The sequence below is a fragment of the Phragmites australis genome, chromosome 1 (assembly GCF_958298935.1).
Source record: "Phragmites australis chromosome 1, lpPhrAust1.1, whole genome shotgun sequence".
Classification (NCBI taxonomy): Eukaryota; Viridiplantae; Streptophyta; class Magnoliopsida; order Poales; family Poaceae; genus Phragmites; species Phragmites australis.
The window spans coordinates 50902571-50915306 of NC_084921.1; the positions used below are offsets into that span (position 1 = coordinate 50902571).

Here is a 12736-nt window from a genome sequence, read left to right on the forward strand (position 1 = left end):
GAGCAAGGACAATCCTTGCCAATCATGCAAACAAGGATACAACAAGAAGCAACACCATACAAGAGTACAAGCAACATATATTATACAAACCTAGGACTATCTCCACTAGGTCACTAGTACAAAAGTTTTCGATCTACAACGTCCAAAGCATGCTTCACAGAGCATCCTGCTATAGGGCTATCTATAACAAAAGCTGCAAAAGGATCTACTCCTAATGCTAATTAGTCGCGATGTGTTATCCTCACTCGTTTTCCGCGAACCTGCCAGCGGCTGACTCAGCAGGTGAGAGGGTTCCTGCTGGTGTCGGGGTAGAAGTGGAGTCGGAGATCCTGGTGACGCTGTCGTCGTCATCGTTACTAACGAGCTCGTGCTCGCTAGGGTCCTCCCCTTCCGAGTCGTCAGTGGGTACTACCATATCTCCATTCTGAATCGGCTCCGCTGGCACTAAACCTCCGCTGGCTGCTGGGACTGGCGAGGGGCCAATCCTACCGTCTGCTATAGCTGCTGTTATATGCACTGGTAGGAGAGGCACACCTGCAAGGACGATGTGCTGGGTCCGACTTGCGGGTAGCGTGAAGGTACTCTTCCTGGCAGTTGTCCTAACCCGGGAGCCACTCAGGGCATGCTGTTGGTTGAGATCCCGGTGATGGGCTATCACCGCCCTCTGCCATCCTTCACGGCTCCTTACCGCGATGTCTTCAGCAGCTGCAGCTTGGACTCTGGTCTGATCTAACATCATACGGAGAGCCCTCTCACGTGTCTCTGACTCTTCTGCCCTCTGGCTACTTGCCTGGAACAGCTGATAGGTCTCATTGTACATGTGTTCCAAGGCGTGAAGGTACTGTACTGTGACAGCCACGACGGTGTCATCTTCCTCTTCCTCCTGTCCTGCATCCTCCATGGCAGTTAGGCGTGCACACCAAGCAGCTCGCTGGCCAGCAGCAGCTGGAAAGTGCCTCATGGGAGTGTGCGCAACTTCCCTGATATGCCTCCCGCACAGGTATTGAAGCGCCTCGTAGGCCACCAGCTGGTACGTGTCTGGGTACCGTACTCCGGTGGTGCTGACCTGCCACGGTCGCCAGTTGGGGTGTCTTGGGCAGTCGAAGATCTGTAGAAGAACCTGACACTTCTGGGATCCATTCTCGTCGTACTCACGCCCGGTGTACTCTGGGCGTCGGGTGTACCCCATGCGGCAACAAGCTTCCCACAGCAACTTGGGAAAGCCTTTCACTCGTAGACAACGCACTGTGTCCCAATCCTCATCTTCCATCTGCCGGGAAAAGGGACAGCTTAGAAGTAACATAACAAGTTTTCAAAGACAACAAGACAGAAGGCAAGTACAGAAGATATTTTGACACTAGCTAGTATATTCTAAGGTCACGTCCTACAGCCAAGCATGGCTCTGATACCATGCCTGTCAGGACCCCGATCCCGGGTTCCCCTGTGCCTCCTGTATCAGTCCCTGGATCAAGTAGCTGATACGCACAGAATTCAACAGAATGATATCACAGTCAAACTTCGTGCATAATTAATATGGTTTAGAGTACAAAAGGTTACAACCCATACTGTATATTACATATCTGGCCTAGCGGCCATCAAAGCACACAGCGGAACAAAAGCTCAAGCCACAAGCAACGAGGGTGCGGACGCGACTTTAGATACTATTCTTCATTTCTGGCTTCTTCTCCGGCAAAGTCAGCATCGGCTTCTTCATCTGAATGACAGCAAGAGTGAGTACGGAAGGTACTCAACAAGTCCTATATTACTTCAAAGGGGTTGATAGATGCATAATGGATATTTCAAGGATAAGGCTTTACGGCATAGTTTTAAGCGTAAAGCAGGTTTTATGCAGGTATCAAGTTATATTCTCCACTGTTACCCTTTTGAAATAAACGCAACAAAGCTTTTGAAACAAAGGCAGGCATCTTCTGTTGGTACTGAGTATCACCTCAAGTCCCCAACGTATTAGAAGGTGACCTGGTAACAAAGTTGTATCTGGGGGTTTTCAGTCCTGGGAGGGGCTATACCTCACTCCGCAGTCCCTTTTATCACATCTGGTGTACCTCTAGTACCACACAGCTTCTGGCGGATCGAGGCAGGAACCACATCACACGGACATCTAGTCCACACACTCACACATCAAGACGCACGCACCCGGAGTCTATTCAAGTGAGGTCAATGCTTTGCATGTCCATGACCGTGGACACGGCTATTCGAATAGGTTTACACTCTGCAGAGGTTGTACAGCTTTACCCATACGATATGCTCAGCCTCCAACCGTTGCAAGCGGAGGAGCGAATCATACCGAGACTCTCCAAACACTTTTCCTGCCGGGCTTTTCCACGAGACACGCCAAGTTCCAGAGCTGCATGTTCCGAAGGTCAGCCTCCATTTTTAAGCCTAAGCCGGTCCCTGAACCTCCAAACAGCGGGACAGATAGACCCCTGGCTGCTCGATGCTCTCAGCCTCCTGGTATGATGCCCAACTCAGTCCAGTGAAGGAAAATCAAGTCCTGCCCATACAGGACCCATGGTTGCACGGGGTGACTAAGCATGACGGCGCAAGACTCGGTCCTTAAGCGGCCGGGCTAGGCATCTTCATGGGCAATGAATACCATCATGTAACTCAAGCCCCCATGAGCATCCTCCCTGGAGGACTACTCTACCTGCCCGCGCCAAAACAGTTTTCACCCATTTTTACACCACCTTCCATGTCCCACATGACATCAAGGATTTCTCGACCATCACGGAATTCACAACCATCAAGGAATCATGGTATATGATTTATTGTTGATAATAGCAAATTGGTCTCCAAGAGAAGTGTTTTAAAAGCAATATCTCCGAGGAGACGTATTTTAAAAGCGACATCTCAGAGGAGATGTATTCAATCCTAAGCATGCTAGATATCAAGGTGTCGTCTATTGTTAATATATTTAACAACAGGTATTCCTAGGGTGATATGTATTCTGGATGATGACATGTATGGCATAGCAGTGTTGATAGGGTTAACTACTACAAGTAGTTTGAAAGAAAATGCAATATATAGCACATGCGATAACAAGTTCGATTTTAGTTGATCATATATATTATTCGAAAACATAGGTTCAGTATGATCAAGGAAATAGGACTTGCCTTCTCCGGAGTTTTCTTCAAAATCTTGGTTGTAATCAGGATCTTCTTCGCTTTTGATGCTTCTCGCGCAGCACTCACAGAATTCTGGCAGATCTGCAATTGCGACTACGACCATTAACGAGCTATACTAGGGAAGAACCAATCACACCAAATGGAAAACCAATGAGCCTTAACAAACATCATAATGCAACAGATAACTAGATCTCGATTTTAGATGAATTTTGGCGAAAGAATTGCCGAAATCGGAGCCAGAATGGAGTAGTTACGGCTCCCGAAAGATTTAATATAAAATTAAATCGGAAAATTATGAAATGACACTATTCATAGGTGGGACCCACATGAATAGTACCCAGTGGGCCTAATGGGCTCAGATTGGGCCGAATTTGGGCCTAGATGGGCCTGGGCCGGGCTTGGACTGCACAGTAATAACTACACAGTACTGGCCCATTCGGGTCTGGGCTGGCTAGCTAACGGGCTAGAGGAGCTGGGCCAGCCCACGGTGCACGGCCTGCTGGCCAGGCCGGTCAGCCGGCCACTGGGCCGAGCCAGACCGGCTGGCCAGGCCGAGGCATGGCCCAGTTGGCTTGCGCGAACGCGCCAGCGCGCGAACGCGCGCGAGCGGCGGAGCGGAGGGGAAACAAGCCGGCGGCGAGGAATCACGGCGGCGCAGCGCCGGAAAGCTCGCCGGGATCGAGTTTTCGCCGGAGTTTCACGACTATGAGTTAACGCCGGGCTTCTACGCGACATGGCGGACTCGGCAAGGATCATCTTGACGGCGACCGGCGGAGAGAACGACGCCAGATCACCGCCGGAGAGGAGATGGCGGCGCGGCGCAACTGGACAGCACCTCCCCCGCACGGAGAGGGGCCAATCCTGCAAGGAAAAGAGGCCTAATGCCTCTAGAGCATATGGCACGATGGCCGGATCACAGCACCGGGCAGAATCATGCCGGCAGCGAGCGCAACTGCGGCGGTGGAAACCAAAACACGGCGGCGCACGGTGAAAAGCTAAGGGAGAGCGCGAGGACACCTACACGCTATCTAGGAGGGGGGTGCTAGGGCTTGGGGTGCTCACCGAGCGCAGGAATGACGACGGGCGGGGTGGCGGCCGGCGATTCGTCAGAGAGATGGCGGCAGCGCAGCTCGGCTATCGGCACGGACGAGCTCCAGTCGAGCTTCCGGTGAACAAGCAGCGGCACAGAGACGGCGGTAGTGTCCTGAAACTCCTTGACGGCACGTGGACGGTGAAGGGGTGACGGCGAGGTTGCAGCGGCGGAAATGGCGGTGGTGGTGGTACGGTGGCGCGGCGAAGTGGAGAAAAGGAGGGAGAGAGAAACGCAGGCTGCTCTACTTATAGACGGGAGGGAAGGCACGGGGAGGCGGTTCACGTGCTGGCGTCACAGGGACGTCGGTGGCGAGGTGGCGGCCGGCGTCCACCATTTTCCCCGGAGCATGGGCACTCTGCGCCGGCAAGCGCGTGGGCCGCGGAAATCACGGCGCAGAGGCATGGGTAGCAGGGAGAGAGAGAGAGAGAGAGAGAGCGGAGGGTGAGCGGGGACTGCGGAGAGTGGTCGGGCGTGCGCGAGATATTTCCCGGAGAGACGGCGACCGGCGATGTCGTCGTCGCGCTGGAGGGGAGAAGGAAGGAGAGGCGCGCGGACGCGTGCGGGCGGATCAGCGACGCGTGGCTCAGCGGACCGTCGAGGGCGTATGAGTGCGCGCGCGTGAGTGGGCCGATACGACGCGGCGAGCTGGGCCGGGCGCAGCGCGTGGGAGAGAGGAGGCCGAGCTGGCCAGCTGGGCCAAGAAGGGAGAGGGAAGGGGAAAGCCGGCCCAGGGAGAAAAAGAAAAATGGAAGGAGGAAAAAGAAGGAGAGAAAGAAAAGGTTTTGGAATAATTCAAATTTGGAGAATTTGAATTTGGTTTTGACTTTGGATTCAACAACTCTATTTTGAATATTTGAACTTGGATCTCGAGATTTTCTAGACGATTTGAACCAAAGGATCCAACTAAATTTTGGATTTGCGCTGAATAGAATCTAAAAGTATATTTGAAAGTGAGAGACATTCAAATTCAACCTCCACCTAAAGAACCATAAAAATTCTCAACTAAGGCACAAGGACCAACTTAATGCAAAGGTTATTTTGAATTTGATCCTAGTGCACTTCGAATACTGCTGCAACTTAGCATAACTCACAATTACGAATGTATACATATACTTGTATATATACATCCACACTCCTATTTTTTTTAACCTTAATCAGCCTAATTTACCCTAAATAGTTTCAATTTGGAGTGAGGTTTGTACTAATTGGCAGGCTTAAACTCAGGATGTTACACTATGTATTATGCTTTTTCAAACTATTTGTAGTAGTTAATCCTATCAAACAATTGTCATGTCTAAAATATTATCATCCATAATACATATAACCCTATGAATTACCTGTTGTTATCTATATTAACGTCGGACAACGCCTTAATATCTAGCTTGCTTAGGATTGAATACGTCTCTTCAGAGACGTCGCCTTGAAATGCATCTCTTTGGAGATATCGCCTTCAAATTAACTCATATACCATGGATCCTTGCTAGTTGTGAATTTCGTGATGGTTGTAAAATCTTTGATGTCATGTGGTATATGGCAGAAGATGTGTAAAAATGGGTGAGAACTGTTCTGACAGGGGCAAGTAGAGTAGTCCTCTAGTCGAGGATGCTCTTAGAGGCTTGAGTTACCTTTGTGGTATTCATTGCCAAAAGATACTTATCCTGGTCGTTTAAGCACCGAATCTTGCGCCGTCATGATGAGTCACCCCTGTGCAATCATGTGTCATGTATGGGTAGTACTTGATTTTTCTTTCACCGGACTGGGTTGGGCATCATACTAGGAGGTTGAGAACCACAAGCAGTCTAGTGACTATCTGGCCCTCTGTTTGAATGTGCAGAGACCGGCAAGTGCTTAAAAATGGAACCTGACATTTAGTGTAAGATCTTTAGTACTTAGGGGTAAATCTCGTAGAAAAGTCTAGCAGAAAAGGTGATCGAAGTGTCTTGGTATGATTCGATCCTCCGCTTGCAATGGTTAGAGGCTGAGTATATCACATGGGTATAGTGTACAACATCTGCAGAGTGCAAACCTATTCGAATAGACGTAGGCATGGTCACACTTGATTAGACTTTGGGTGCGTGTGTCTTGATGAGTGAGTGTGCGGATTAGATATCCGTGTGATGAGATTGCTGGCTCAATCTGTCAGGATCTGTGTAGTACTAAAGGTATATAAGATGTGATGATAAGGATTGTGGAGTGAGGTGTAGCCCCTCTTAGGACTGAAAAATCTCCAAATACGACTTGTTATCTGGTTTCGAACTACTTCAAATTGTTTTCAAGCTATCGGTAGAGAATACAACTGAATAACTGTATAAAACTGCTTTACACTTAAAACTAAACCGTAAAGTCTTGTCCTTAAAATACCCTTTATACATCTGTCAACCATTTGAAATAGTATAGGGCTTGCTGAGTACTTTTCGTACTCACTCTTGCTATCATTCAAATGAGTAAGCCATTGTCGACTACGTCGAGGATGAAGACGCGGATGAAGAGTAGAATTAGAAGTCACGTTCGCACCCTACATGTCTGTGTCTTGGGTAGTTATTTCTGTTATGCTTTTATTGATCGTTAAGCCAAGTTTGTATATACCATATAGTTTGTAAATCTTTTGTACTCTAAACCTTAATACCTTATGTACGAAATTTTACTGTGATATCATAATTATTATACTATGTGTATCAGCTACTTGATATAGAGATTAATACAGGAGATATAAAAGATCTTGGGTGCAAGATCTTACAACAACCAAATCGGCGAGGGAGCTGATAACTCGTCCTCCTTAGGCTATGGTAAATTATAAATCTCCCAAAGTTATCGCCGGAGACTCTACCACGGAAAGATAAGACACCATAAACAGTTGGAGGAACCAAAGCCGACCGAAAATCATTAACGAAGACTCCACTGAAAACCTAACTCAAAATTGTTCAACACCAATAGATCTAGATACTAAAAACTAGACTATAAATTACCAATACTATTAACCATAGGGCCCGGCCACCCCCTTTCTGTAACGTCCAATGGCTATCAAAGGCGAGGGGGCCGGCTGAATCGACAGCGAGGAGCTTGTTCCGTCTGGAGTAGCCTCTTTGGTCGCGTCTGGAACCCTCGCGAGGCCGCGAGTGAAGTGTCGGTGCCGGTGTGGCTAGTGGCACGCGTCCTTGGCGATGAATAAGCACTTGATGAGGCGTTCGTTCATTTCAATTGAATCGCCTCCTCGCTGGCTATCTCACACTTTGCACATGCATCAGTCCGTACTCGGAAGAAAACAATGAGTACGTGGCAATTGACCAGTCTACCGATATGTAATACGGACCGTACCGTACGTCCCCTGCTTGTAAATGAATTTCCAATTGCGCCAATTGGATGTAGTAAATACTAACCTCCGTTTCTATTTAATTGATCATTTTGATCTAGACACAAACCCCAAGACAACTATCATTTTTTAATGAAGTGATTTTAATATTCACGAGTAAAAAATTAGGGTCTATGAGTGAAATGATGAAATTTTTAGAAGGAATTTGATGGTGTGCTAGGGACAAAATTAGAAATAAAATCTTGAAAAGCGCGTAGTACCACGTTTTTAAAAAATAAAGTGATTAAAGTGGATAAGTATTCAGAAATAGAGGTTGCTATTACATTTCTGTGGACCAATGCGAGCGCCGAGAAGGGCTTGCCAAAAAAATAATATGATGGCTTGGTGTGGCAGGCAGCTGCCAGCGCAGTGTAAAACAACTCGATGGTTGATCTGGATCGAGCGGCTGACACGACGACACAGCACGAGAGGCCGCTGGTTACGTTGCCGGTACGGACAATAATTGCTAACCGTGCACTGCTTATTCGCCAATCATTCACCTGCGGCAGCAGATCGAATCATGCATGCGAGAATGTGATACATACTGATGAGAGAGAGCATAACACGAATGGCTCTCCTCGACCGTAAGCTGTTTTTTTTAAGATTATTAGGTCACGCACGCGCACACACTATTACTATACGCATCACACTTATATAAATAAAACCGTTAAAAACACTTACATGTTTAAATCATAAATATCAAAATTTAAAATGTGATAGGTAAATCGTACCAAGCTGTTTTTCAGAGAGACGCACTCTGGCTTGGAGTGATCTACTCTATTTATTAGTAGCATCAAAGTAGAAGTAGTGATCTTTATGTGAGAGTATATTTATGGAGTTCTACATAATTAATTAATACCTCTATTTGCTTTTACTTGTCACCATATTTTATTGTATCAAATTTGACTGTCCGTTTTTCTAAAAAGATTTATAGATATTTAAAAATAATACTAATAAAGTTTGTTTCATGATGAATCTAATAATATAAAAGTTTTAAATATTAGAGATGATGCATGCAGATAAAAGTGATGCACTGGTCTCTGGAGTAGACTCCACAACATCTATGCCTCAGAGAACGGAGGGAGAACAATATTTGTTCAAAAGAACATGTTTCCATTCATTGACATCACCTGCTAGTTTTATATGATGCACGTCCTTCTCTAGTGCTCCCTCTCTCCATCTTTGTAAAATATATTTTGATTTGAAAAAGTCAAAAATTATAATTAGTCAAATTAAATGTATGTTTAGTATGTAAAAGTTATACAAATAGATTCCTATTTCAAATACAGAGCCTATATTTGTCAAGTCAGGTCACAGAGTAAAGCTCGAATCAAGTTTCACTTCTGAATCAGGATGAAAACGTATATTTACACTTATCAAACTATATTACAACAGCATATTTAATCAACTAAACAAACTTTTTCTCGAGATTTTAGACATCTGCTACGCCATGATGAGGAAGATCGGAAACCAAACACGCCCTTACTTCACCATAGATACTTAATACTTCAATATTATACAACTACGCGCCTACACTAAATGGAGAATGTGCTAAATGAGCGAATGGAAAACGAGGTAAGATGGAGGCTAATGGCGTTGGATGCGAGGACAGGGGACAAAAGGAAGAAACAGTTTCGGGGTAATACGCGAGTAAGGCGATGAAGAGGTTATCCCAGTAAACAGAAACGGAAACAGTTTCTAGTGTTAGGGTGAGCCAAGCCCCACTCATGCTCCTTGTGTACATACTTGTACACTGCTAAAATAGTAATGCTACTGGTAAAGTTAGATATTGGTTCCAATATAAAGACGATACTAATTTGCTGCTCCTGTTTTTTCAGACTACGTCACTACTGTAAATAGCACTTTGGAGGGGAAGCAGTTATGCTGTGCATGAACGGGACCGAGGGTCAAGAACTACTCTCTCATTTCACAAATATCAACACTAACATCGGAAACCTTTTCTTCTCATGCTACCTTGCTTCAAAGTTACTACTAACATTTTGGAATGGCCCAAGTGCAAACGCAAAGCTACAAATCTCACACGATCACATCGTTTGGCTTCCTCTTCTTCTTGCCCCCTTCAGTCCTTGTCCATGTCCATTGCCAACAATTCACACTCATGCCCCTCCATGGCCCCACATGTACTACCATTGGTACCCTCCATTTCACAATTCATAATTTCTTTTCCATTTATCTCTCTCTATATATAAACCAGTTCAAATAAATGACCCTACATAAAAGCCATTGCTCTCTCGCTCACTCCTTATTTGTGCTCTCACCCTCTCCCTCCCTCTGTCTTTGCCACTAAACCACCCACCGCACCACTCCTAATTTCTCTCCCCTCCCAGCTCCGCTCTCCCTGCTTCTTGCTTTGCTCTGAGGCCGCCCCCAAGAACATCTTCCCGTCCCCTCTTATGGGGAACCCGCCCGAGCTGTACCACAAGATCCTGAACATCCCCAAGGACACCTCGCCGCAGGAAATCCGCGCCGCGTACAAGATCCTCGTCAAGAAATGGCACCCCGACAAGCACCCGCCGTCGTCCAAGCCCGAGGCCGAGGCGCGCTTCAAGGCCATCACCGAGGCCTACGAGGTGAGCGCGATGGCATTTCCGCCGAGGCATGCGTGCGTGCGTTCTTGCGAATTGTGCAATGCGATGTACTGATGTGCCGTGTCGTGACGTTGTTCTCGCCTCTCGGCTTCTTGCCCAGGCGCTCCTGGACCAGCAGGAGAACAGGGCGGTGTTCGGGGTGTGCAACGACGGCCGGGCGGGCGAGAGGGTAGGAGGGGCGTTCGGCAGCGCCGACCTCGGCGCCGGCGTCGGGGCGCGCATGGAGAGGACGCGCAGCGACGACTTCTGCACGAGGAGCGCGGCCGGCACGCCGGCGAGGGAGTTCAAGAAGGTGTACAGCTCCGGCAACTCCGGCGGGCGGCGCGCCTTCGCCGATTTCTCCAGCTCCATCATGCGCAAGGCGCCGCCGCTGGAGCGCAAGCTCGAGTGCACCCTCGAGGAGCTCTGCCGCGGCTGCAAGAAGGAAGTCAAGTTCACCCGCGACGTCGTCACCAAGAACGGGTACTTGTTTTTTTCCTTTCTTTTTGACGCGGCTACACCTAATCCATGAACAAGATTGATTGAAACCTTACCGGAAATCCGACGAGCTATCGATTGTCATCGGATTTTTCTTAACGAAAAAATAATAATTTAATCAAAGCAGAACAGTGTTGATATGAATTTCAGATTTAACAATGAATCGATGCTTGGAAACTTGAGGGTAGGCAAGAATTCAAAATTCATTCTGACGGCGACATACATTCCACTCTATGCCCCCACTTCTCCGCACTGTTCGGAAATGCTCGATGAACAGTACACCAGCACAATCGCTTTCTGTTTTTTCCATGTCATGGCGTGAGCACTTCTTTTTTACAGTGGGGTGACTACTTTTACTGGTTGCGTTTGTCCGTGGAATATCTAGCTTAGTTTGGAACATAGCCATGAAACCTTTACACGAGTGCCCTTTGGTGTGAGCCTTTTCCCCTTGCGGGTATCTATGCTATTCTTGCAAGATTATCCTACCTAACACAAACCATGATAACAATGTCTTTGAACGGGGTTAAGTGCTAGGGATCCTATCTTGAGGAGATAATTGTAAGGCTTCAAGATGCTTTCTTTGCCACATATGTGTATGCGTGTTTGCTGGAGGCCTTTAATACCTCAGCTTGGATCTATTATCTAGCAAAGAAGTGGTCCTTTGAGCGATACACGGTATTCATAATTCTTTTTAGTTTTTACATGTGAGGGTGGTGGCCTAGGAGGTTTCAGAGATAGTGACTCCTGAGCTTCCTTCGTCCTCCTTGTACTCACTCTTGGAGCATTGCTATTGCTAGACTAATCACACTCGCTGACTGGCTCGTGCTTTGGACAGGTCAATTGTTAAGAAGGAGGTGAGTCAGATGGTCCTGGTGAAACCAGGGTGGAAGAAAGGGAACCAAATCATATTTGAAGGCATGGGGGATGAGAGACCGGGTTGCCTACCCGCCGATGCGATCTTTACCATATCCGAGAAGAAGCACCCGACGTTCAAGCGAGTGGGCAATGATCTGGTACTGAAAGCCGAGGTGCCGCTGGTGAGCGCGCTCACCGGTTGGTCCTTCTCATTCAGGCTTCTCAATGGCAAGAAGGTGAGCTGCTCGTTTCATGATGAGATCATCTATCCGGGATACGAGAAGATCATGAGAGGTGAAGGGATGCCCATCGTCGAACAGAAAGGCGCGCGGGGCGATCTGAAGGTGAAGTTTGAGATCGTCTTCCCCAAGGAGATGACCGATGAGCAGCGCACCGGCCTTGCTGAGATTCTGAAAGGATGCTGCTGAGCTTGTAACGTCGGGTCCGGGTCCAACCGTATCAAGTTTTCTTGGCCTTGTGTTAATACTCAAAGCGAGAGTGAGTACATACAGAGAGACGTCCTTGTACATACAGGTTTTATATATGATAATATGAAACGTGAGCCAAGCCTTCTGTGGATCTCGCCCCCCTTTTTGTCCTTGCAGCCGTTTGAGTACTCTCACTTCATTCATTCCATCAACCATCTCAAATTGTAGCCTCAATGCATTGTACTACCATACCAAATGCCACTTCCATTAGCGAACGAGCGATTGCTTGGACAGTTGCTCGCTCAGGTGTGAGCACCACCAACGCGCGTTCGAGCCCCTGGCTTGATCCGCGTTCCCATCCGGGGCTTTGCCCTGTCCGAAATTAGTCCGATAACGCGCACATGTGTGTGGTGCGTGAGTATGTGATAAGTATGTGTGTCCTATATACCCCGCTCAAAAAAATGCCACTTTCATTACAGCTGCCTTACAGGGTTTTTGTCTTTTGCAACATGCAAGAAGCTGGTACAAATACAATGCTCTGCCCAATTGGTGGCTGTCGTCACCTGTCATGCTGCAATATTTACCTGTGACACCTTTGTGCAATCCCTTCCTTGGCTGAGAATTTGCTGCTCCACTTGGTGCTTTCTCCCAGCTTTTGTGCTAATGACAGGTTGCTGATACCTGAAGGGATTCAGGATTACTACAGTCTTTGCACTAAAAAAATGCGCTGACGAGCCATTTTTTGGGCCAGAGTAGCCCTGCCTGATGTCGAAAAGAATCGA

General features: G+C 47.4%; 1 protein-coding gene across 1 annotated transcript; it reads left to right on the forward strand.

The window, feature by feature from the left end:
- Positions 1-9801: 9801 nt before the first annotated feature.
- LOC133925559 (uncharacterized) lies at positions 9802-12105 on the forward strand. Its single transcript, XM_062371447.1, has 3 exons — positions 9802-10176; positions 10295-10656; positions 11507-12105. Exons 1-3 carry the CDS (start codon positions 10000-10002, stop codon positions 11952-11954), a joined length of 987 nt encoding a protein of 328 aa, XP_062227431.1. The 5' UTR covers positions 9802-9999; the 3' UTR covers positions 11955-12105.
- Positions 12106-12736: the final 631 nt, after the last annotated feature.

What these genes read in the sequence shown, in the direction of transcription:
- LOC133925559 (XM_062371447.1), top strand. Translation starts at nt 10,000, where the DNA reads ATGGGGAACCCGCCCGAGCTGTACCACAAGATCCTGAACATCCCCAAG. An exon ending in CCATCACCGAGGCCTACGAG is followed by an intron (nt 10,177 to 10,294) that starts GTGAGCGCGATG and finishes CTTCTTGCCCAG; the next exon opens with GCGCTCCTGGACCAGCAGGA. An exon ending in GACGTCGTCACCAAGAACGG is followed by an intron (nt 10,657 to 11,506) that starts GTACTTGTTTTT and finishes TGCTTTGGACAG; the next exon opens with GTCAATTGTTAAGAAGGAGG.